This window comes from Capricornis sumatraensis, chromosome 11 (genome assembly GCF_032405125.1).
Source record: "Capricornis sumatraensis isolate serow.1 chromosome 11, serow.2, whole genome shotgun sequence".
Lineage (NCBI taxonomy): Eukaryota > Metazoa > Chordata > Mammalia > Artiodactyla > Bovidae > Capricornis > Capricornis sumatraensis.
The window spans coordinates 61,085,932-61,112,222 of NC_091079.1; the positions used below are offsets into that span (position 1 = coordinate 61,085,932).

General features: G+C 34.5%; 1 protein-coding gene across 1 annotated transcript in view; it reads left to right on the forward strand.

The window, feature by feature from the left end:
* Positions 1-21,074, forward strand: part of ZC2HC1A (zinc finger C2HC-type containing 1A) — a 34,664-nt gene extending 13,590 nt beyond the window's left edge. The window contains exons 7-11 of the mRNA XM_068983429.1: positions 3,109-3,208; positions 3,809-3,908; positions 13,269-13,385; positions 17,244-17,351; positions 20,909-21,074. Coding sequence (XP_068839530.1) covers positions 3,109-3,208; positions 3,809-3,908; positions 13,269-13,385; positions 17,244-17,351; positions 20,909-21,074 — 591 coding nt within the window. The remainder of the gene's footprint in view (positions 1-3,108; positions 3,209-3,808; positions 3,909-13,268; positions 13,386-17,243; positions 17,352-20,908) is intronic.
* Positions 21,075-26,291: the final 5,217 nt, after the last annotated feature.

Here is a 26,291-nt window from a genome sequence, read left to right on the forward strand (position 1 = left end):
ATTTTATATGAAATCAATTTTGGCCTTTATTTATAGTCTCCAGACCATGATGTTATTTTTATCTATGATAGCTAGCTTTATAAATATTTTTCTTAAAGTATAGTTGGTTTCCAGCTTGTAGCTCATCCAGCCTGAGATTTCTCATGACATGCTCGTTTTTCATGATGTAGGTTAAACAAACAGGTCCACAGCAGAGAGCCCTGTTGTACTTTCTCGATCCTGAACCAATCCATACAGGGTACTAACTGTTGCTTCTTGACCTGCATACAAGTTTCTCAGGAGACAGATAAGATGGTTTGGTATTCCCATCTGTAAGAGCTTTCCGCAATTTGTCATGATTCACACAATCAAAGGCTTTAGCGTAGTCAATGGAACAGAGAGATGTTTTTCTGAAATTCCCTTGCTTTCTTGATAATCCAGTGAATGTTGGCAGTTTGGTCTCTAGTTCCTCTTCCTTTCCTAAACCCAGCCTGGACATCTGAAGTTCTTGGTTCAGATAATGCTGAAGCTTCGCGTGCAAGATTTTAAGCATGACCTTACTAGCATGGGAGATGAGTGCGATTGTCCAGTGGTTAGCACATTCTTTGGTACTACTCGTGGGAACTGGGCTGAGTATTAACCTTTTCCAGTTTTGTGGCCACTGCTGGTCTTCTGAATTTGCTGACATAATGAATGCAACACCTTGATGGCATCATCCTTTACGGTTTTGAATAGTTCTGCTGGAATTTCATCATATCTACTAGCTTTATTAACAGCAGTTCTTAAGGCCCACCGCACTCCAGAACGTCTGGCTCTGTGTGACTAACCGCACCATCATAGTAATCTGGTTCATTAAGATCTTTTTTATACAAGTTTTTCCGTGTATTCTTTCCATCTCTTCTTGATCTCTTCAGCGTCTACTAGGTCTCTACTACCATTTTTATCCTTTATTGTGCCCATCTTTGGGCTGAATGCTGCCCTGGTCCAAATAAATAAATACTTTCTCCCATTTTATCAGAAATAAAAAGTCTTTGTGAACATAATTATTTTACCAAGGAAATGTAATTAGGTTTGTGATCTGTATAAACACACATGAAATAATCATCTCCTTAATACATGGTAAATGAAACATGTATTGAGTATAACTGTAAAAATAGATTTTGTTCTTCTGATCATTAAAATGAATTTATGTGAAATCATTGCTAGCTAGAGTCATCCTGAATGCCTAACAGTAGAATTTCAGCTTGATATGTAGAACAGATAAAATACAGCTCAGTAAGGAAGGAGTCATATTATCTAGGTCAGGGGAACAGCCGGTTACTGAGAGATATATGAGGATGTTTTAAACAAGAGGCATTCAGAGTAGTATGAGGAGTCAGTAACAAAACTAACCTGACTTGTTCTGGTGGAAAGTAATAGAAAATACTGTAGGAGATAGATACAGTTGGGCTAGGTTCTCATCATCTCAGAAAACCTGACCAAAAAGCAGTAATAGGCGGTCTAATACAGAGCAGAAAAACAAAGCACTTTTTGAAAGAGCACTTTTCTCTTTATAAACCATTAAGTTAATATAGAGATACCTAATATATACATTAAAATCTTTATTCCCAGTGTATAATGGTGCTGGGGCTCTTCCTGCCAAAAACTTGACCTCTCACTGTATATTGTTCTCTGTTTTGATAATTAGCAAAATGTGAATAAGTCGCCAGTCCTGTTTCTTAATCCAGTTTTATTGACCATATTTTTAGTAGGCATGCCTCTAATATTTTGACAAGTCTTTGTTAGGTCTTGTTTTCCATAGTGTTAGTTTAAAAATCTTTCCTAATGTATTCAATAGTATTGATATTTTCATGGGAAAGACTGATACTACAGGAAATACCTCTTAGGTTTTCCAAGAAACAGTATATTTGTATGGCTCCATATACATTTCCAAAGTCTCCTAGTCATTTTGTTCATTTGACGGACAGTTATTGAAGGTTTTCTAGTTGCCAAGTGGTTAAGAAATAGAAGTTTCTGGCATTATAGTGTCAAATGTGCTTGTTATTTGTGTGTGTGTGTGTGTGACCCTTTTACATTGATAAAAGGTCAAATACTGAATTTTGAAGAGTTACAATGTGTGACTTTAATGTTTATGCTTAGCCAGCAGTTTTTAATAGCAGAACATCTTAAATTTTATACTGATAATAGGTTATAAATATGATTTGATTTTTAAAAGTTGGGCTTAAAGCCAGTTTTTCTCATAAAGTCCTAAGCATAGGGCTCAAGTACACAGGCAAGCACAATAAACACCTTATAGTTGGCGTACACTGCTAGTGCTAAGACAGTATGAGTCTTAATTCCTGTTCTGTTAAGTTGGGGTGTAACCCTGGGCAAGTTTACTTCTTTATATTGGAGTGCGTGATCAATAAGATGCTTTTATATTCAGTAACAGAAAATTTCTGTTTAAATAAGAGGCAGTAAAACAAACTTGATGGTGATATTTCTCTATAGAGAAAAAATGAGAATAAATGAGATAAGCTGAAATACTGTATCTTTTCTCAGCCCATATCCCATTCATGTAACATGTTCTGGTGAGGTTAATGAAGAACTAGCTCTTTATTTTCACATTGGAGCAATAATCCATTAGACAGCTATTTAAAACTTGTTCGTGCTTATATTTGCTCTTAGGAATTTCCATCAGTAAAATATGTGCCTGGATTATATATGTGAAATACAAAACTGTACCAAGGAACATACAAAAGTCTTGACCTTTAAAGCCGTACCACCAAGTGAACATCTTTGGGCGGTTTTAACTTTTTTCTTATAATATGGTTGGCATTTAAAATCTTAACATTGAGGAATTTTTTTCCATTTGATCCATTTTGTTTTCTTTGACCTGGGAAAAGTTACTCTATTTTAGCAGTAGGACATCTGAGCCAAAATTTTAGTATGGCAATTAGGAGAAGGATCATTTCTTGGGAAACTTCTCTCTAAAGGTGATATATTTTAACCTGCTCTTTAAATTTGGATAATTTGAGTAGGTGGTAAAACATCTGGCTCATTGAAGGGCATGTGTGCTTTTGAAATACTGGTTTGTAATCCATAATCAAAATGTGATGTTGATAAAACGTTGTGTTTTCATTATTTTAGTATAAGCCGCCTGCACTTAAAAAGTTTAATTCTCCTGGGACCACCTCATCAGGATCATCACGATTACCACAACCAAGTGGCACTAGCAAAACTGTTGTAGGTAATGACATCTGTAAAATAACTTGATTTTTTTTTTTTTAAATATCAGAATCAGTAGAGAAGGAAATGAAGACAGTATTCTGTTTTGGATTATGTAAAACTAGGTTTATTAGGAGTTGATGTGGAAGATAAGTAATTACTTTGGGTAAAAATAAAGTAACTTTCAGTAGCTTCTACTTTAGATGTTTTGTAGTTCTTTTTTAGCCTAAATGTAGATAGTTACCGATACATCATCTCTTCAGAATAGTCAACCAAGGTCCTTTTCTTGATTCTTTGACCACAGTGTTTTTTTCCCTTGTTTTTGTCTATACCTGTCTGTTTTTGTCTATATCCAAATATTTAATGGTTTAAAAAAGATTTTGATTGCTGAAGTGTACCTTCATTTGTATGTAAATTGTAAGAAAGAAGTACAGAAATTAGAAATGAAGGATGCTGTATGTTGTCCCATAAAAATTTTATTTAATTTTTGATTTAATAATTCATTTTTTGACTTTTTGCCATGAAGATTTATTGCCATGAAAGCATTGTTTTGTCATGCTTTGGTTAATGTGATTTTTCTTTTTCAGAGTGTTGTTAAAACTAATATCTTTTTTATTAAAAGGTGCTCCTTCAGGTAAAGTGTCTTCAGTTGGCAGCTCTTTGGGAAACAAACTTCAGACCTTATCTCCCTCCCATAAAGCGATAGCAGCCCCTCATGTAGGGTAAGTCTACATAGAATTTATTTTTTTAGTGATATGTATATTCATGTATGCTTGATACTAAGATTTTATTTTGTTTAGGTAACATGGGGTCGCACAGAGTCAGACACAACTGAAGTGACTTAGCACACATAAGCACACACACGGTTGGCTTTTTCATTAATCTCAGTTTTCTAAGTTTGTCTTTTACTATGTTGTTGATCAAGAGCTCGCACACTGCTCTTGAGAGTCTAAATTAGTATAACCAGTTTGGAAGAGGTTCTGGTGGCTTTTATCAAGAGCCTTAAACATTCATATTTTCCATTTCATAATTTTACTTTCGAGAATCTAGTCTAAGGAAATTACTTAAAATACAGTAGACCTTTTATACTAACAATGTTTTTAAGCATGTATCAGGCACTGTGCTAGACATTTAACATTATTTTTATTAAAACCACCCTGCTGCTGTAGGAGCAGAGGATCAGAGAAGCAAAGTAATTTGCTCAAAGCCACACAGCTGTCAAAGAGTTGGTAGCATGATACAAATTGACTTCTCTTTGGTGATAAGTATCAGTCTCTTTACATATGGTTTTATTATAATGTTACAAAAAATGTGTAGCTATATTTGAATATCAAACTGTGAAAATACACAAAGCAATAATATACAATCATGATCTATGAATAAATTTTAAAAAGATGAGTCTACTGTTATTGGAGAAGTAGGTTGGCTATAAACTCCATGTATACTTTGATAGAAACTATAAAAATTTAATACTGTTTATGTTTCTATAATTTTATGTATATGCTTTTTAATAAAGTATAATAAGCCTTCAGCAATTATTTTAATGTGGGAAAATTCATTGATAATACTAGAGTTTAATAGAAGTCTTTCAATAGAATACTAGTAGAAATTCACTTTTCATTTTGATAAACAAGAAAACTAAGGGATGGCCATATGATTATTAGAATGTAGCCTTATTCTTTATATTTACAGATACTGTTTATAAAGTTGATTTAGGAAGCATGACACATGTTATTTTCAGATCGAGAGTCTCAGTTTTGGCTTTTATATAAGAAATATTTAAGATCAATAGAGAGTAATTGCCTTTTGTTTCCTAATTTGGACTACATATAAGGTGTTTAAGATCTAAAGATAGTTTATTGTATTATCATTGTAGAAAAAGAACAAGATCAGCTAACAAGATCTGATTAGTTAAATGCTTTTTCTTTTTGTCATGCTTCCAAAAAGAAGAGACAGGCTATTCTTAAGAAAGAGACAGGTTATCAGTAGAACAGGTGGTTGAAAGGAAAAGGTTCTCATCTTCTAGTGCTGAAAAAAAAACCTGATCTGATTTTTTTTTTTATAGCTTCCCTACTGAGTTAACTCATTAGATACGTAAATATAGAAATATCAATATGTCTTAAGTTTATAAATGGAGGTTTCATTTATGGTTGACTGTGAATTATAGGCTGGTAATTTTTTTAGTACCTTTCCTATCATACTGGTAATCTTAACCAGTTGGCAGTATTAAGTTATCCTGACACTCTTTTTAAGAGGGCATGTGAAGCTGGCTGGTAAAATGAAAAGGGTTACTGGGTTTTGGATTAAAATACTAGATTTCTAGATGCTACTTTGCCCCTAACTAGCAGCTACCTGACTTTGTTCTTATCTGTTTTTTCTTGCTCTGACAACTTTAACTCTGCTTACACCTTGACAGCTGATGAACATTTGTTAATCTTTAGGAGAAAATGTTTTTACTAATGAGCAAATGTTTTATTAATGAAAATGTTTTTACTAATGTTTTATTAATGAGCAAAAACTTTGGGCACAAGAATTGTACAAGTTGTGCACTGCTATAATGCTATAAAGATTTAAAAATTTTTGTTTGTCCCATATTAAACTGTCAGGCATGACTGTTTAAATCTCATTTGTCCATACTATATATGATGCTTATGTATTAAAGGACTGTTTCTAACTGCTGGAAAGAGAGTGGTGATGTATGCTTCTGACCAATATATTACTATATTACTATAAGTTAATATAATTACTGTATTAACTGATAGTAATATGAATATTATATTGAATAGAATCATTCATAGCTGTCCAGTTAGTGACAGAGCTCATTCCTTTTTAGAATTACTGAGGTAATGGTTTGTCTCTTTCCCTTACTAGATTATAAAATCTGTGATAGCAAAGCTCTGTGTCTGCTTTGCTTACAGATGTAACTACAAAATGTAGTATATGCTTGGCATACAGACACACAAATTTTTGGTGAATACATGAAATAATAGTGAATCAATAAATTCAGTTCCTGATTTGTCAGCTTTTTGCAACATCACAGAATCATGGTTCTGGTACTTGTAATTACTTGAGGTTTGTATGACTATTCTTTTGTCTTTTCATACTGAAAAATTGAAGGCAAAAAGAGAAGGGGGTGGCAGAGGATGAGATGGCTAGATGGCATCACTGACTCAGTGGGTCTGAATTTGAGCCAACTCCAGAAGATAGTGAAGGACAGGGAAGCCTGATGTGCTGCAGCCCATGGGGTCACATAGAGTGAGACATAACTTAGTGATTGAACAACAACAAAAATGATTATCATGATTTTTATTGACACAGATAATTCAGAATTGAGTAAAGGCAGAATTAAGACATCTGGTTAGCTATAATGTTCAAGAAGTTGAGCATCTTTTGAGATTGGTAAAATGCGTCATTTTAGTGGTTTGGAATTACTTAAAGCCTGGTGTGTATAATCTCTGTTGTGTTTGCCTGAAATCATACATATCAATGATCTATAATATTTAGCATATATTGAAATCACACTTTTTTATTTGGAAAAATTCTCATATGTTTGATAATTCTAGACAACCTATGAGTCAGCTGATTTTAACAGAATTTTTTAAAGCAAAATGCACCCTAATAGAAATTTTTTTCTTGTGCCAAAAATAGTTTTCTTTATTCCTAGAGATATTAGAAGTATGGTGAAACCCAGAGTTTTAAATAAATATTGCTGTACTTGAATTATGTCAGAGAGTTTACACAGCGGTACCTTTAGAATTATGTTTTCTTAATGGTTAATTACTAACTTAAATGGGTATTTCAGCTGATAATTTTCAGTAGTTAAAGTATCAAATTGCAGAGATTTACTTCTGTTCAATTACTCTGAGAACTAGAAGTTTACTTTGGAGATAGGATATAGTAGGAGAAGGCAATGGCAACCCACTCCAGTACTCTTGCCTGGAAAATCCCACGGACGGAGGAGCCTGGTGGGCTACAGTTGATGGGGTAGCGAAGAGTCGGACACGACTGAGCGACTTCACTTTCACTTTTCACTTTCATGCATTGGAGAAGGAAATGGCAACCCACTCCAGTGTTCTTGCCTGGAGAATCCCAGGGACGGGGAAGCCTGGTGGGCTGCCATCTCTGGGGTCGCACAGAGTCGGACACGACTGAAGTGACTTAGAAGCAGCAGCAGCAGCAGCAGCAGCAGGTGTGGTAAAACTAGAGAAACAATGCAAGTAAGGAGCTTTTTTTTTTAATGAAAAAAGAAATTGGTTTCTCATGCTTTATATTAACAGGAGTGAGAAATGAATGTCTAGGTTTTGAGTATATGTTTGTGGCTTTTCTTATAAGCCAATCTTTTGATGTGTGTGGTTTGTGTGTACCATTAGTTAGATTTTTTTTTTTTTTAAATTTTTTTTAAATTTTTATTTTTACTTTATTTTACTTTACAATACTGTATTGGTTTTGCCATACATTGACATGAATCCACCACGGGTGTACATGCGTTCCCAAACATGAACCCCCCTCCCACCTCCCTCCCCATAACATCCCTCTGGGTCATCACCGTGCACCAGCCCCAAGCATGCTGTATCCTGCGTCGGACATAGACTGGCGATTCGATTCTTACATGATAGTATACGTGTTACAATGCCATTCTCCCAAATCATCACACCCTCTCCCTCTCCCTCTGAGTCCAAAAGTCCGTTATACACATCTGTGTCTTTTTTGCTGTCTTGCATACAGGGTCATCATTGCCATCTTTCTAAATTCCATATATATGTGTTAGTGTACTGTATTGGTGTTTTTCTTTCTGGCTTACTTCACTCTGTATAATGAACTTCTCTGACTTTCATTATTGGTCTAGAAATGCCTCAACCTAGAATTGCGCAGTTTGGCTTCCTATGCGGATAACAATTGTTTCAACTATTAGACTAAGGGGCTCACTTTCCCGTGGAATTGAGTTACTATGTTATCTGTATAGAATTTAATCAATGAGTTTAACCAAAAGTAGAAGTATGGAAGGCTTTGAAACTTTGAGTGCCTTGAAACATCATAGCTATAGATGTCCACAAAGATAGAAAATACCTCTTGGTAAAATTTATCCCAAAATTATTTCAGAAGTCATCTTTTTATCTCTTCTGCTCTGTTGTAGTGTACAGGACTGAGTGGCTTATTTCCTAAGAATTCACTCTCATGGTGTCAACAATAAACAGGGACATTCCCTAGGTTAAAGTTTATCTCAACTGAGAAATAGATGGATATGTTGCCAAATATTTGCAGCATTGCCAAAAATGCTCATTCGGCAATGAATATTTGGAAAGCCTGCCGAAGCATTTTTCCTTTCTACATATACTATTCATATCATGGCGGTTACATACAGCTAGAGATAGTCCTTTTAAAAACCCTGGGTCTATCATTTATATAAATGTATCAGCTTGACAAAAAGTTACATATTTTTGTCTTGGACTATAAGATAGTGATTTTGATCATAACTCTGTATGGTAAAATTTTAGATCATCATTGAAATCTGCCTTTCGTTTAGATTTTCAAAAACTTAAAATAATTGGCATCCTCTCATGTATGGAATTTTGATGTTTTAGAGCAGGTGATCTTTTTGAACTGTGGTCTGAGGGCCAAATCCTGCCCAACAATTGTTTTTATTGGAACATGGCTGCACATGGCTAATGGTGAATTGTCTATGGCTGCATTCATGCTATAGTGGCAGAGTCGAGTGCGGCAGAGACAGTATAGCCTACAAAGCCGGAAATATTTACTTTTTGGCTTTTTATTGGAAAAGTTTGCCACTCCCTGTTTTAGAATGGGTTAGTTATCATAGGAATTTTATTTATAATTTGAAGGTAGGGATTTTAAGGAGTCCTCATTTATTCCCCAAAATGGAGCTGTTTTTAAAGTCATGTGGACTATCTAAGAATTTAGACCATATATTAGTGTTCCAGTGAACCAAAGGGTTTTTATTTTTTTGAACTTTCATTACTCCATTCAAACACGTTTCTGTGGTTGAATTAAAAGAATAGTAACAGATTAAAAGTATACTTTAATGTTGACTCTGACCAAATCTAAGTACCAATGTAAAGATATATCGTTGAACTTCATATGGGAATTCTATATCAGACTGGAATTCTCTTTTGTATATCAGATTGCTTAGTCTACACCAAATTTATGCTGTGTAGATGTGCTTGGTTGGCAATGTTCCTTCTTTAACAGCAGCAACACTGCTTTTATGGCTAAATGGATTTCTTTATTCCTGCCTTAATATCTTTCAGAGCTTTCGTGTAGCATTATCATTACTGAATTGGACCCTTGAAAAGAAAAATAGCAGAGGCATTCTGAAAACATTGATGTTGATAGTTCTGTAATGATTACTATCACATTGAAATTACAATTGTCAAACTGTGAAATAAGGTAAAAATACATAATACAGTAGATTTCTCATTGTACTTTTCCAAAATTTATTATCAGAGTAACCCCAGATGTAGATAGATGTATAAACTAAGTATTAAAATCACCAGTGGTGCTGTTTTTCATAACTTGAAACATCGAAGACCCCCGAGGGCAGGGCAAAACTGATCATAGAGAATTCCTGCTTCCTTTACTTGTTCTATTCACTTCCTTAAGTCAGTTATGGATGGTTTGCAAGACCAAACAAACAACACGTTGAGAAGAAATTTGACCAAAGAGCAATCAGTTGGGTTTAAAACTTTAAATTCCTTTTGAAAATGTGTCACCACTTTTGCAAAGAATTCAATTTCTTTCCAAATATCCCTTTATCTTGTTGCTGCTTTGACTTATTTTTAATGCTACTGAAGGAAGAGGGACAGAAAAGAAATGGTTTAATAAAAAAGGAAACATGCATAAAGATGCAGTCTTGTTCACTAAAATAAATGTGAAAATGGTATGTGAGAGCTGGTCTGGATCCAAGTCAGTTTAGGAAAATATTTAAGTATTTGAAAGATCTTTTGTTGTAAACTGATAATTTTAGCTTTTTAAATTTTTTACTGATGTATAGTTGATGTACAGTAGTCACAATTTTTAAAGATGATAATACATTTATAATTCTTAGAATATTTAGGTATATTCCTTGTGTTATACAATATATCCTATGGCCTAATTATTTTATACATAGTAGTTTAAACCTCTGTGTGCCCCACCCCAAGTTGCCTCTCCCTCCTTCCCTCTTCACCCTGGTAACCACTGTCTTTCAGTCAGTTTCTTTTTTGTTACATTCGCTAGTTTATTTGTTAGATTCCACATATGTGATGTAATAGTATTAATATTTATAATTTATATATTTGATATATTTGTAATTTATATACAAATACTATTAGTATTTGTCTTTCTCTAAGTGACATACTTCACTTAGCATGTTACCCTCCATGTCTATCCATGTTGTTGCAAATGGCAAAATTTCATCCCTTTTTATGGCTGTGTAGTATTCTGTATTCCATTTTCCATTTGTTTGTGTGTGTGTACATATATATGCATATACCTCATCTCCTTTATCCATTCATCTGTTGATGGACACTTAGGTTGCTTCCATTATCATGGCAATTGTAAATAATGCTGCTGTAAATGTTGGGATGTGTGTATCTTTTTGAGTTAGTGTTTATTCAGATGTGTGCCTAGGAATGGAATTACTGGGCAATGTGGTAATTTTATTTTTAGTTTTTTGAGAATCTCCGTATAGTTTTCCACAATGATTGCACCAATTTATATTTTCACCAATAATGTAAGAGGGTTCCTTTTTCTCCAAATCCTTACCAACATTTGTTATTTGGGTCTTTTTGACGATGGTCTTCTGACAGTTGTGAGTTGGTAGCTCATTGTGGTTTTAATTTGCATTTCTCTGATGATTAACTACAATGAGCATCTTTTCCTATGCCTTTTGGCTTTGGAAAATATCATCTTTGGAAAAATGTCTAGTCAGGTCTTTTGCTTTTTTGATGTTGAGTTGTATGATCTGTTTGTATTTGGATATTAACCCCTTAGTGGTCATACCATTTGCAAATATTTTCTCCCATTCATTTGGTTGTCTTATCCATGGTTTACTTTGATGTCCAAATGGTTTACTTTCATTTTAATTAGGCCCCAGGATAATTTTCAAATTTATTTAAAACTTTAACGTTGACTGTCATTTTAAGGTTTCTCACATGTGTATGTTAGCAAAATTTTATATGTAAAAGCACTTAAATAGATAATTTATATAAAGATTATATTTATTAAAATCATATAAAATACATTTATGTGTAAACTTATATAACCTTGATTATACGGAGAATTTAAAATTTATTTAGTTAGACCTTGAAAATAACATAGCATAACAATAGAAATCTACAGTGGAATGAAGTGATTTGAGCTTAATAACAACATTTACCCTGAGTAACACTTGAATTGTGATACACAAACATATACATAGGTAGACCTAGACCTGGGTCTCCTGCATCGCAGGCAGGTGTTCTGCCATCTAAGCCACCAGGGAAGACCAGCCTAAGTAACATTTGAATTGTGTGTGTGTATACACACATTCATATACATGGGTAGACAAACCAATTGAGTTGAATTTCATAACACAGGTATGTGGTAGTAGAATCATCATTGAAATCTGCCTTTTAAAAATTGACATTTTTAAAATCTGAAAATAGTAGCAATCCTTTCATATATAGAAGATATGTAATATTCCCAATAGAGAATTGCCTTTACATTTTTATTAGATTCTACTCACCTCCTTTGTTTTATCACTTGTTAGATTTTAGTAGTTCTTATCATATGAGAGGAATCCATGTTTTAAATGTTTCTAAATTTTAATTCTGAATTTTAATTTCAGTAACTTTTTTTCTGAAGAAGAAAATAAAATCTTTTCTTTTTCCAAATCCACAGGTAACCTTTTGTAAGAAAAATACTATTTGGAACAATAGTGCTTTGATTGTTATTATATAATTTAAACAAAAATCTGATTTATTACTTAAAATTCTAAATAGGTTAATTTTCTGCTAATTGCTCACAAATAAAATGCTTAAAATGTTAATCTCACAAATTTTAGAAGTTTTGTTATTTAATATATAATAAATATACAATATATTTATTGGAGGCATTTAAAAAATTCTTTAAAATGTTTTAATGAGTGTGATGTAAACACCTAATGTAAAGCAGCACCACCCACAGAGTATTGATACCAACTTTTAGAACAAAATGCCTGCTGTGTATAGGATATTGAAGGAAGAGAAACTGAATAAAATGTGTCCCGTCTCTAGAGATCCTTATTATCTAGAGGGATGACCAGATTCTTCTGAGACACTAAACTCTGTAATAAGAACAAAGCATCAGGTCTGTCTTATTTACCACAGTATTCCCAGAATTTAGCACAGTGCCTGATACATAGTGGGTGCTCAGGATTTAAATGAATAAACAAAAATCCCTTGAAAAAACTCTTTGTTATCAAGCAGTGATGTGTCACTCAGTAGTCATTGACGGTAGTACTCCTAGTTTCCTAATATAATTTTCCCTGCTCCCTACTTTGAATGGATATTGATCGGTGATAGTATCATTTGTTTGATATAAAATAATGAAATCTCTGCAAACCTGCAGTTTTCTATTATTCATTAGCTGAAAATCCTTTATAATTTTGGTTAAAAATATTAGCTTCCCCAGAGGGATGGTATGGGGAGGGAGGTAGGAGGGGGGTTCAGGATGGGGAACACATATATACCTGTGGCGGATTCATGTTGATGTATGGCAAAACCAATACAATATTGTAAAGTAATTAGCCTCCAATTAAAATAAATAAATTTTAAAAAGATATTAGCTTCAGATGGCATGGCCACTTTTAATTTTTCCATGCAGTTTTTAGAATTGCCATCAGTGTTTTCAGAGGATCATGCTTAATGTTTCTCTGGATAAATTTCAGAAATAGGAAAGTTCTGTGAATTCAGGAAAGGGGACAATTAGATTATTTGTGAGCTCCATAAGAACAAGCATCCTATCTGCATTTATTAGATGTATTAAAATAATGTCTTAATTTTTTTTTTTAATGTAAAGAAACAGTAGCTTTCTCCTTATGGGTACACCTTTATATATTTTAATAGTAAGATGGACAAGTTAGGCCCTCCACTTCGAACTGGAAGACATGTGCAAAGGTTGTATGAGAGTGATACAAAATCAGACAGTGCCATCAAAAGACATGAGTTATTACCCATTTACAAGTAAGTATTTGTAACTCAGTTTGGTTAATGTTTTTCAGCTATTTCCTTAAAGGCTTTATATATTGAAATACTATAAATTTGTTCATTCCTGTACTTAAAATTTTTTATTTTAATCATTTTTAAGCCAAGATTTCTTCTAAGATTTATAATGCTTTGATTTTGATGAGCATTTCTATTCTATGTCTATTTTTAGAGCATACATTGAATAAAATTTACATTTATAAATTAAATTTTAATTTTCAGAGGGTTGAAATGAGTCACCTTAATAATTGTTATTTTTATGAAACTATTTTTTAGGAGTAATATTTTTTAAAAGAGTATAGGGAATATTATATATAAATATAATATTGCTAGAATATCTTTTAGTTAAGTAGATGATAAATTATTATAAAAAAGCAGGAAAAAGATCTTAGAAAACATTCAGTCCAGGGATCCTCAGTCTTTGTGTTAGATGGTTACAAATTCCACATAACACAGGGAAGTAAACACATTCCCTTCCCTGCACTGGCCTTGCAGACTGAGAGGAGAAGCAAGAGTGGCAGTGGCAGTCTTGGAACTCTCCGCACAAGTCTTCAAAGCTTACAAGTTTGTGCCCCCAAAGCAGGTCTTGCCCTCTCATCTTTAAATGATGAACTGAGGGTCTCATAAGTTAAATTACTTAATAGAGCTCACCTAATTAACTTTTAAACCAAAGTCTACCACAACAGTCTCCTATCCATAAATAATAATACATTTAGCTAGATATATAATAAAACAAAAATGGGAAAAGTCTGGGTCATTAACAGCCATCATGTGTTGTTTTTGAGTAGACAGTGATAAATTCTAGAAGGAAGAATTTTTGGACTGAGCTTTTTTTCTTTGCACTATTCCTGCTGTCTGTACCCTCCAAAGCAGATCTCAGAGAAACAGTGATTAGCAGTGGGGTAGAAGAAGTGCAGTTGCAAAGTTAGACCTTCTTTTATTATTGGCTTGAACTTTAGCAGGCAGATTGTATCAATGGACACATAATAAGGTAGCACTTTCAGACTCTGACCAGGAAGAAAAATGTGTTGACGGTGTGAGACTGAAGTAACATGTTTTAAGTACTGATCAAAATGGTTCTTGACATTCCAGTTCTACCTTATGAAGTGAAGTCGCTCAGTCGTGTCCGACTCTTTGCGACCCCGTGGACTGTAGCTGACCAGGCTCCTCCATCCATGGGATTCTCTAGGCAAGAATACTGGAGCGGGTTGCCATTTCCTTCTTCAGGGGATCTTCCTGATCCAGGGATCGAACCCGGATCTCCCGCATTGCAGGCAGACGCTTTAACCTCTGAGCCACCAGGGAAGCCCATAGATGTTACTAAAAATACACAATAGGCACTGAATAATGACAGCTGTTGTTGATAACTTATATTTTATTATTTTTTAATTCTTTTCTAATTATTTATTGATGTGAAGTTGTATGTGTATATGCATGGGTATGTTTGTACTGTCTAATGTACATATCTCATATGTACATTATATGAAAGTGATAGTATTTCTAACAAGTTTTTGTTCATGAGCCAAAAAAACCAAACACCCTGTCCATCCTGTTCCTCTAGGACTCTCACTTGGAGGAATTGCTGCGATTTGGCAGGGAGTTTTCAGAGACTGAATTCCTAAAAAGGAATGTGATAGTTCTGCAACATCCCTAGAGGGGCCGTGTGAAAGGAGAGTAGCATACACCTCATGGGTGGACTTGCAGTGAGCGTTTGAAGGCCCTTTGAAGAGGTTCAGGGTAACCCATCCATGTACCAGGGTGATTCTTGTCAAAGTTTAGAAATAATTTAAGTATTCAAAGTTGCCTCCCTTTGAATGACATCATTGCATATTGAATATAAGATTTGGAATGAGACCCACATAAATTCAAATGCAAACACTCTGGCCATGTAATATGAGTGAAAGTTGCTCAGTCATGTCCGATTCTTTGCCACCCCACGGACTGTAGTCCATGGAATTCTCCAGGCCAGAATACTGAAGTGGGTTGCCTTTCCCTTCTCCAGAGGATCTTTCCAATGCAGGGATCGAATCCAGGTTTCCCGCATTGCAGGAGGATTCTTTACCAACTGAGCCACAAGGGAAGCCCCCAAGAATGCTGGAGTGGGTAGCCTGTCCCTTCTTAAGCGGATGTTCCTGACCCAGGAATCGAACTGGGGTCTCCTGCATTGCAGGCAGATTTTTTACCAACAGAGCTATCAGGGAAGCCCGGCTATGTAATAGCTTTGCACTTAATCTCTGTGACTATGAGTTTTTTCAACTTTAAAATGGGAATAATATCTTCAGAGATTTTTGTGAAGATTAAAGAAAGTGAAGTATGTATAGTACCTGGTATCATATCTGGCATGGAATGAGCATTTGGAAAATAATAGATGTTGTTACTCCCTGCATGCATTTTGGAGACAACTGTTTAAAATTTTGGGAGACTCTCTCCAGCTTTGCTATATAAGTAGAGAAGGAAGAATTTCCGCTAGAGTTTGAGAACTTAAAATATACAAAGGCATTTTTTTAAAGAGGATTCTGCTTGATCATGTAACACAATATTGCTTATCTCTGAAATGAAAAGATTTGACTAAATTTCTAAAGAGAGGGAGGAAACTAACAGTAATGAACATCTTACACCTAGTTCTGCAATGACTTATCTGCCACCTGGGTGAAATTACAACCCTTTCCAGTATTCTTGCCTGGAAAATCCTATAGTTGGAGGAGCCTGGTAGGCTATAGTCTATGGGGTGGGAAAGAGTTGGACACAACTGAGTGACTTCACTTTCACTTTCACTCTTTGCCTCAGTTGCCTCCTTTGCAAGATGGAATTAGTAATCCTTACTACTTCCTAGGATTATTATGAGGATTAAATAAATTTCATATGAAGGTGATTAGAAATGTAGCTACAGGAATTCCCTCGCGTCCAGTGGTTAGGACTCTGCACTTCCATGGCAGGGGGCATGGATTCGATACATGCTGTGAGGTGCGGCCAGGAAAAAAAAATGCAGCTACATCAAATGCAGTAAGCACTGTTAATGTGTTAACTTGTAGTAGCAATACTAACAGAAGTAATACCATCAGCACCCTCCACTATGCTAAATGTGGTATCAATTACATTTTGTGTATCTGACTTCTTATAAGTGATGATCACATGTTATACATGAGGGAGCATGGACTCAGATTGCCAGACCCAGAGTTGTTCAGTGGCAGTTGGGATTTGAATCCAGATTCATCTGAATTCCAAAGCCTATACATTTTACCATTTTTACCTCATATATAAGTGTTCTTTGATTCTGGAATTTTGAGAAAGGTATGATCAGCTACTTTACTGGTAACAGACAGCCCAGGTTGTATAGTTGGTGAAAGTAAAATCTTTAGAGGCAAGAGTATATTAACCGATTCATTCTAGTTGCTTTTTCTAAGAACAGGCTTTCATAAATGGAATATTATTTTTTAAAAATGGTTGGCAAAAATTTTAACCACATCTTATACATCTAACATTATTATTTAACTCTGGGCACTCAACAAGACTTATCTCTAGTTTGAGGGGACTGTAGATTTAAACTTTAAAAAATTTGAAGTGTTAACTTATAAATTTCATGACAAGAATATATAGATGTATTTGTAAATTATTTTATGTACCATTAAGATAATCTTAGTCAATGCAAAATGCTTTGGCTTATACTTTGTATTAAGGATTTCAGATGTGAAATAATTATTTGGATTTTAATCTTTTGAGTTTACCTCTCTATAGCTTCTAATTATTTTTCTAATCATTCTAATAAACAATTTGTGAAAGAAATGCTTACTGTTCAGTAGTTTTTTTTTCATCATGCCATCTCTTTCTGTCTTCTAGGACTAACATCAAACCTCGAAATTCCACGCCACCTAGTTTGGCCCGAAATCCTGCCTCAGGTGTGCTTACAAGCAAAAGAAAAACATATAGTGATAGCTACATGGCCAGGTATGTTTAGCTCTGATATTGTAATAACTAAAATAAAAATAGGTATTCATTGTTTTCCAAAGACCACATAAAAACTTTCTATCAGGTTATTAATAGAAAATCTAATTTTTCCTGTGTGATTTAATTTGACTTTAATATTATACAATAAAGACCTAGTTTTGAGTGTAAATAGAATTTTCTTATACCTTGTAGATGTAATTTTTTATGGTAAATACTCAAATACAGTTTATTCAGTACCACTGGATGCATTTGTGTTTTTTATGTCTTAATTTTAACTGCAGCATGGTTATTTTTACCTCTTCAAATTGAATAATAGACTTTTTACACTACTGCTATTATAGTTTTCAACAGCATTTTAGTACATTTAAATTCCTTTAATGAGATTGTGATTATCCAAGTATGTCCTTTTCTAATATGTCACAATATTTGCACAGCTTTGACATTGGCTGTTTTTCAACATATAATGAAATCATTCCAGTTATAAATACTTTGTTTTTCATATATATGCCAACTTATTCCGTAAAGTTTTAAGGAAAGGTACAGAAATGTATAGTGAAATACAACATTGTTTTTTAAATTAAGGAGAAAAATAGGAAAAGGAAAGATGAGAATTAAAAGATAAAGTGGAAAAAGAGTGGGGTTAGTTTATAAAGTTAGTGTCATGAGACCTGTAGATAGGCCAGCCCTGGGCTACAAAGTGGCGTATAAGCTTTGTTGTAGTAGTCAAAGTACAGGAGAATAGAAGAGTAGTTACATGATTCTTGTTGTCTGAAACAGAAAAATAAATCTCTTTTTCTGAGAAAGTACAACTAGTCCTGAGATCTTAAAAGTTCTGCTCTGATTTCTCATATAGAAAAGCTGTGTAATTTAGTGATTAACTTATTAATTAACATCCTACTGAATGTGATTGGTTGTGTTATATGAAACTATATATATTATCTGCTTTTGTTATAAGTATATAATATGTACAGACATTCATTATTCATATTTAATCCAGGAATAGATTAAGTATCTAAGATGCTAGCTCTCCCTCCTGGTTTTGCCCATTAGAAGAAGCATCTATGGAGCTTTCCAAAACCAAACTTGTGGACGTCTCTCCCAGGTGGAGAGTGGGGTCTGGGTGTCTGCCGTTTAGAAAGTTTTAAGGGCGATGCTTGTGCTTAAGATGAGAACCATAGAGGAATTGATATGTTGCTGTCTTTTCAGCTAGATTCTTTAATAAGTATTGTTTGTCTCACCTGAGGCTTTGATATGTATTTTTGATTCATATACGGAAGTGAACTTCTGTTTCTTAGAGTCCTGGATTGTGGTTGTACTGTGTTCTATATGTGTGGAACCATGTGCTTTGAATCAGTGCTGAGTATAAGATTAATATCCTGTTACAAAATGGAAACCTTAATAAATACATATGCTTGAATAAATGAATAATTTTATCTTTCCAAAGAAGTAGACAAACTGTTAACAGGCAGGAGCAAAAATCACATTAAAAAACGTTCAGGATATTCTTTTTTTTTTTTTTTAAGAGCTTTATATCTGATAGGAAGTCCTGAGCCTTGCTCACCTGAATACTCAACCTCCATCCTAGACAAAAATACTTATAACCAAAACAGATGGAGAATTCTCAGAGATTTATTTTTCTGAAAGTCTGATAGACTACATTTCCTGGACAACCCTTCCAAATAGAACACCTGGAAATACTGGATAAAAGAGAAAATATATATATTTCTGAATGTATAGCTTAGCTCTCAACAAAGAAAGGAAATTTCTAAAGAAAAAAATATGAAGAAGGTTAGAGATCAATTTGCTAAATTAACTGTGACACTGCAGCTACTTTTGAGGTTTTCAGTGGTCTTCACTATATAGAGACTTGGGTTTTAAGGTAATTTGGGGAGAGAGGAATTGACTTCTGGTACTTGTACAAAATAGTGTTAAAAACAACTTTTCCTCACCCTTCCCGCCATGCCTCTTGCTCTAAGCCAGGATTCTTGAGAGGTTCAGCAAAGATTCTTCTTAGACTCAGCCAGAGGCACTTATATGACTGTAAATTACATTTGCCACTGGGATTGTTTTCAGAAATATGAGAGGATAGCAGGGCAGCATCGGGTGTTTTCTCTTCCATGGGAGGCTTTGCAGCATTCCTGAAGCTTGTGTTCCTCAGCTATCCAACTGACAGCTCAGGTATAAGAGAATAAGATCTCATAGGTGGGTATAGGGTCAGTTTAAGTAGAAGTCCTTTTCCCCAAAGGGAATCGGCGTCTCATAATAACAGTTTCATAGACATAGCTTCCAGGTTATCCTGAGGGATGTGTCTGGTTTCATTGAACTGCTTGCAAACACTGTTGCTTAGAAACATAGCTGGCATTTCACCTCTGTTGGGTTTTTATTAAACAGAGCTGAGAAGTTATCCCAAGGTCAGCTGTGTCCACAGAAGAGGAGAAAGGTTGTGTTAACCCTTCTCTCACAGTATTCAGAGGGTTATCTCTTGAGTGAAAGCTAGACTAGGGGGGAAAAAAAAACACAACAATCAGGAATAAGAGAGTCCAAGGATACTTGTCTTGTCTTAGCCATGGCTCAGAGAGATGTGAATTCCCACTGATAATTCATAACTATAGGTGGGCCTTCATATGAGTTTAAGGTTTGAAACTAAAACATCTGCATATTCTAATAAATTCTTAACTTGGATACTCTTGGTTTAAGGGCTTCCTTGGAGCTTAGAAAAGCAAAAGCAGAAAGAACCATCTTGTGAAATGCTGTTAACCCAGGCCTCCTGATTCTCACGGGTGAACACACATGAGCTTGCAGTTCTGAACTACAAAACAAACAAATTTCAGGCCATACAGGGAAACGGAATCAGTCGTGAGTGACAGCAGGAAACAAACACATGTGCCCAAGACTTAAGATACTGAAATTCTCCAGACATTACTTTTAAAAGAAGTCAGGTTGAAGTATATAAAGGAATAAGACAGGGAATTGAAGTCATTAACAGTGACAGTATATTATCACAGAACGATTAGAGATCTTTACAGAAGAACCAAACAACTCAATACAAGAGGGAAGAGTTCAACTGCTCAGTCGTGTCCGACTCTTTGTGACCCCATTCACTGGAGCTCACCAGACTTCCCTGTCCTTTAGTTTCTCCTGGAGTTTGCTCAAACTCATGTCCATTGAGCTGATGATACCATCCAAACATCTCATCCTCTTTTGCCCCTTTCTCCTTCTGCTCTCAGTCTTTCCCAGCATCAGGGTCTTTTCCAGTGAGTCAACTCTTCTCAGCAGGTGGCCAAAGTATTGGAGCTTCAACATCAATCCTTCAAATGAATATTCAGGGTTGATTTCCTTTAGGATTGACTGGTTTGATCTCCTTGCTGCCCAAGGGACTCTCAATAGGCATCTCTAGCATCACAGTTTGAAAACATCAGTTCTTCAAGAGCATTAATAATGAGATTAAGAAGCTTTTAGTTATACTTAATAGTATTGTTTTCTGTTTCCCAAGGCTTACAGATTGAAAATTACTGTCCTGAACTTTGTGTTTCTACTTTCTCTCTGTACCTCTCCAGGCCAGATGGAGACTACATCTCTTCATTTAATGGTGGAAACACTAAAGGCATTGAAGGAAATTCAGCGGGACACTTACCAAAATTCTGCCATGAATGTGGGACTAAATACCCTGTAGAATGGGCAAAGTTCTGCTGTGAATGTGGCGTTCGAAGAATGGTTCTGTGAACAGAATCCAAAAAAAAGAAAAAGCTAAGTCCTGAATTTTATGATTATTGCTGCTTGGACATGTAGAGCACTTCCTCGAGTGATTTCGTGCTAAAATTACTCAAAATACTTTCTTTCAACATTTTGGAGCATAATTCTTTGGCTGTGTAATGTGTGTGTATATATGTGAGTGTACGTATACTGTATATAATAAATACCTGGTAACCTAAGCTGTGCCATTCAAGGACATGCCTACTTATCAGTCAGAAAATAACTTCTAGGTGGAATCATTTCACTTAGGTATTCCTTTTCTGTTGATATACTTCCACAAACAATCTAGCATTAGTGCTTAGCGCTGTAAGTTTTCAGATGATCATTACTTTGAGCAGAACATCAGAATAAACATTTTTATTATTGACCTATTTTCAGACAGTATCATTGTAGGATGGAATGCTTGAACTTTTGAAACTGAGAGAATATTTTAGTTACAATTAGCTGTGTCATTTTCCTGTAGAGCTCTTTAATAATTAATTTTATAAATATTTTTTAAAAAGAGAGGGAAAAACCCCTATTGTGTATGTTGCTCTTTACTCAGTGTATTATTGATTCTGTAGAGGTTTTTACTCAGTTCTTTAAAACATAATTATGCAGTTCCCTTTTCAGAGACACAAAGCTGAAAATACAGCTGTTTCTTTTTCTAGTTATAACTGAATAATTTCCTTTTTTTTTGCTCAGTGTATATTAGTTTACCATACATTCTTTCGGCTTCTGATTGTCTTTAGATTTCACTTTTGTCCTTTTTCCCCCCATTATCTCATGTCTGAAGGGTAGTTTGCTACTTCATTTTTGCAGTTTGCAAGATAATTATTTAATAGAAGGTGCACAAAGTTCCTTGCAAAATCTTGGATTTATATCTATGTATTTGAATTTAGAAACAATTAATAGATTTTAAAACAGATCATCTCACCTAATAAACAATTAACTTCGATAATTAATCGTTAGTGCAGGGCATGAAGGTAAAAAGAACTGAATTTTAGTCACTCGAAGTATAGTTATATGTATTTATGGGTAGGTTAAGAGAACGTGAATATTTAATTTTTCCTACTCATGTTTTTCTTCCAGTGTTTTGTGCTGAAGCACCATTTACTTCACAATAATAAGCCTCTGAAAATGCATTGCTTTAATGGATAGCTGCTTTATTATGTAATTAAACAGTCACAAAAATGTGATTATACTTTCACCTTTACGTTGACTAAAATACAGCTTTTAATCATTGTCACTTTCAGTGTAATATTGTATTTACTAGTAAATACCTTTTGTTTCTTGTTCAGCCAAATTCAGTAATTCAGTAGTTATTTCTGTTGAATCAAACCTAACAAACCTTGATCTTATTATAAAGGTACAAGCAAATCATTTATAGGCAATTTCTAACTTCTTGTTTATGATTCTGATCAATTGTAAAGATCAGGGTAGAAATTTGTGGCTTATAGCTTTCTCTGAAATTCATTTATGCTTAACTTTATAATTTTATTCATTAGTTTTTTTGTTTTGTTTTGTTTGTGTTTTTCATTTGGGCAGAGGATAACTTAGTGGTAATGGAAATTTATGATTTACATTATAGTTCCTTTCCTGACTTTCAATAATTCTTTTTCTGGTTGCCTTTATTTAGTCATATTGGCCAGAAGGTCAAAAAAACTATATTACAGCTTATTCCATCAACTAGAATAAGATTTAATAAATTTAGGAGAATAATGTACATATTAGAGTTCCATTTCAATTGTTTATGTTCTTGTTCTAATTATTAGAAACCATACAAAGAAAGAACTTTAAACTCTTGCTTTATCTAGAATTGAGCACTATTTTCTTCCAAGTATATTTTTAAAGATCACATAATTTTTGTCCGCCCAAGGAAGGGATAGGTAAATGATCTTAAACAAAGTGGCACATGTTTGCTTCTCACTGAATTTTATTGTAGCAAGTAAATGTTATAATGTACTATATGGAAATGAGTTGGTAAGAAATCATCTAATTCTAAAACCCAGAAATTGTTATAAACAGTAAGTAGGTGAAATATATTAATGAATTATGAAACATATCGATGCAGTGTATTTAAATGCATTTTTATATTACTTACATATATTATTTTCATGTTGATTTGTTGTGCAATAGTTCAGTTTTTAAGAAATTTTCCTAGATTGATGCATCATTTACTTTATTTTTATTTATTTTCACAAGTATTTCCCCATGTGGTAGAATGAAAAGATGATTTAAACTTAAATTAAAACTGTAAAAATTGCTTATATAATATTATGAAAGTTATTAGCTTGGAAAGTAAGAGTAGTATGGCTGCTGTTGTCTCTTGTTCACTCTGTTTTTTTAAATTACAAATAGTGTCTTCATTTTTGAACCTATTCAATAAAGACATGAAGCAAAAAATTGCCAGTTGGTTTTCATTGATGTCGTATCTTTTTTCCAGACACAGGTAGAAAGATAGCAATGTACTGAAATAATAAGAATATATTCAAAGTAAATTACAGACTTTTTTAATGAGAAAGAGTTTTCACTGGCAGTTTTTTTATGTGCTGTCAGCTTTTAAAAGGAGTTACTACTGTTTTATTTTGAAGTGTTTTATAACTTCAAAGTATTATAAATCTGTTACTTCATAAGATTTTTAAGGCATAGAAATTCTCTTTTTTAGGCAATAAAATTTGACAGTTGAAAACATTAGAGAAATAAGGTTAATAAGGAAACATTATGAGCATTTCTAATTAGGTAATAATTAGAATAATTTTCAGTGGCAAAAAGTATTTGTGATGAATACTTAATTAGATCATCATATTTAAAGCTTTAAACTATAGCTGTCTGTAGTGAAAATATTAGACATGTTTATTGGAACTCAGTTTTCCTTAAGCTTGAGGTAGATACTTTCTACCATGAGTAGAAGCTCAGGGAATGAAAAATAATAAAATAAGTACATAGCTACAGAAAGTCAGCAGGGCTCTTATGTCTTTATTAACATTGCACATATATGTATTTTATATGTTAAGTGTATTTTTAATTTTAAAATGGTTGTGTATTTTTAGTACTAAAAATAGATTGATTTGTCCAACGATTGTTCTGTTGAATATAGTAGTGGAGAATCATTGAAACAAAGTTTACAATAGCCATATTCATTTTTATTATCATTTAGAAAAAATTTAGTTAAATACTGTCACAATAGTCATTTATTTCTATACTTTTCTTGGATGTGTGAATTACGTTTTTGCCACTAGAGGGTGCTTTTGGATAATTTAAGATTGCTATCCTCTAGTAATGGCCTCTTGGAAATAAGATCTGAGGAAGATTGAAGGCAGGAGGAGAAGGGGATGACAGAGAATGAGATGGTTGGATGGCATCACCAACTCAGTGTACATGAGTTTGAGCAAGCTCTGGGATTTGGTGAAGGACAGGGAAGCCTGGTGTGCTGCCGTCCATGGGGTCACAGGGAGTCAGACAGACTTAGCGACTGAACGACAAGAACAACTGTAATAAGTATTTTTTTTTTGATGATATTACATGACAGAGATTTATAAGATGTAGTTTTTTGTTATATATTTTGCTCTGATTTTAATAGCCCATGTGTTTTTTGTTTGTTTTTAAGAAACATAGTTTAGCTACCAGCCAGGCAATATTTGATTAAAAAAATCTTTCATATTAACACCTCACATAATTTTGTTAGAAAATTATGCTTCTCAAATGTATTACTCATGCACATTAGCATATAATTCTTATACTGTTACTTTAGCATTTCATCTTAGGATTGGGAAGCTTAAAGTTATAATCTTTACGGTGGGTTTCTTTTCCTTCAATCAGCTAACCTTATCTAATGAATGTAAGTGAGATCAATTTATATAGGAGCTAAATAAGTGTTTCAGTTCAGTTCAGTCGCTCAGTTGTGTCCGACTCTTTGCGATGCCATGAATCGCAGCAGGCCAGGCCTCCCTGTCCGTCACCAACTCCCGGAGCTCTCAGATTCACGTCCATTGAGTCAGTGATACCATCCAACCATCTCATCCTCTGTCGTCCCCTTCTCCTCCTGCCCCCAATCCCTCAAAGTCTTTTCCAATGAGTCAACTCTTCTCATGAGGTGGCCAAAGTACTGCAGTTTCAGCTTTAGCATCATTCCTTCCAAAGAAATCCCAGGGCTGATCTCCTTCAGAATGGACTGGTTGGACCTCCTGGCAGTCCAAGTAACTCTCAGGAGTCTTCTCCAACACCACAGTTCAAAAGCATCAATTCTTTGGCCCTCAGCCATCTTCACAGTCCAACTCTGACATCCATACATGACTACTGGAAAAACCGTAGCCTTGATTAGACGGACCTTAGTCGCAAAGTAATGTCTCTGCTTTTGAATATGCTATCTAGGTTGGTCATAACTTTTCTTCCAAGGAGTAAGCGTCTTTTAATTTTATGGCTGCAGTCACCATCTGCAGTGATTTTGGAGCCCCAAAAAATAAAGTCTGACACTTGTTTCCAGTGTTTCCCCATCTATTCCCCATGAAGTGATGGGACCAGATGCCATGATCTTCGTTTTCTGAATGTTGAGCTTTAAGCCAGCTTTTTCACTCTCCTCTTTCACTTTCATCAAGAGGCTTTTTAGTTCCTCCTCACTTTCTCCCATAAGGGTCATGTCATCTGCATATCTGAGGTTATTGATATTTCTCCTGGTAATCTTGATTCCAGCTTGTGTGTCTTCCAGTCCAGCGTTTCTCAGGATGTACTCTGCATACAAGTTAAATAAGCAGGGTGACAATAAACAGCCTTAATGTACTCCTTTTCCTATTTGGAACCAGTCTGTTGTTCCATGTCCAGTTCTAACTGTTGCTTCCTGACCTGCATACAGATTTCTCAGGAGGCAGGTCAGGTGGTCTGGGATTCCCATCTCTCTTAGAATTTTCCACACTTTATTGTGATCCACACGGTCAAAGGCTTTGGCATAGTCAATAAAGCAGAAATAGATGTTTTTCTGGAACTCTCTTGCTTTGTCCATGATCCAGCAGATGTTGGCAATTTGATCTCTGGTTCCTCTGCCTTTTCTAAAACCAGCTTGAACATCTGGAAGTTCACGGTTCACGTATTGCTGAAGGCTGGCTTGGATAATTTTGAGCATTACTTTACTAGCATGTGAGATGAGTGCAATTGTGCGGTAGTTTGAGCATTCTTTGGCATTGCCTTTCTTTGGAATTGGAATGAAAACTG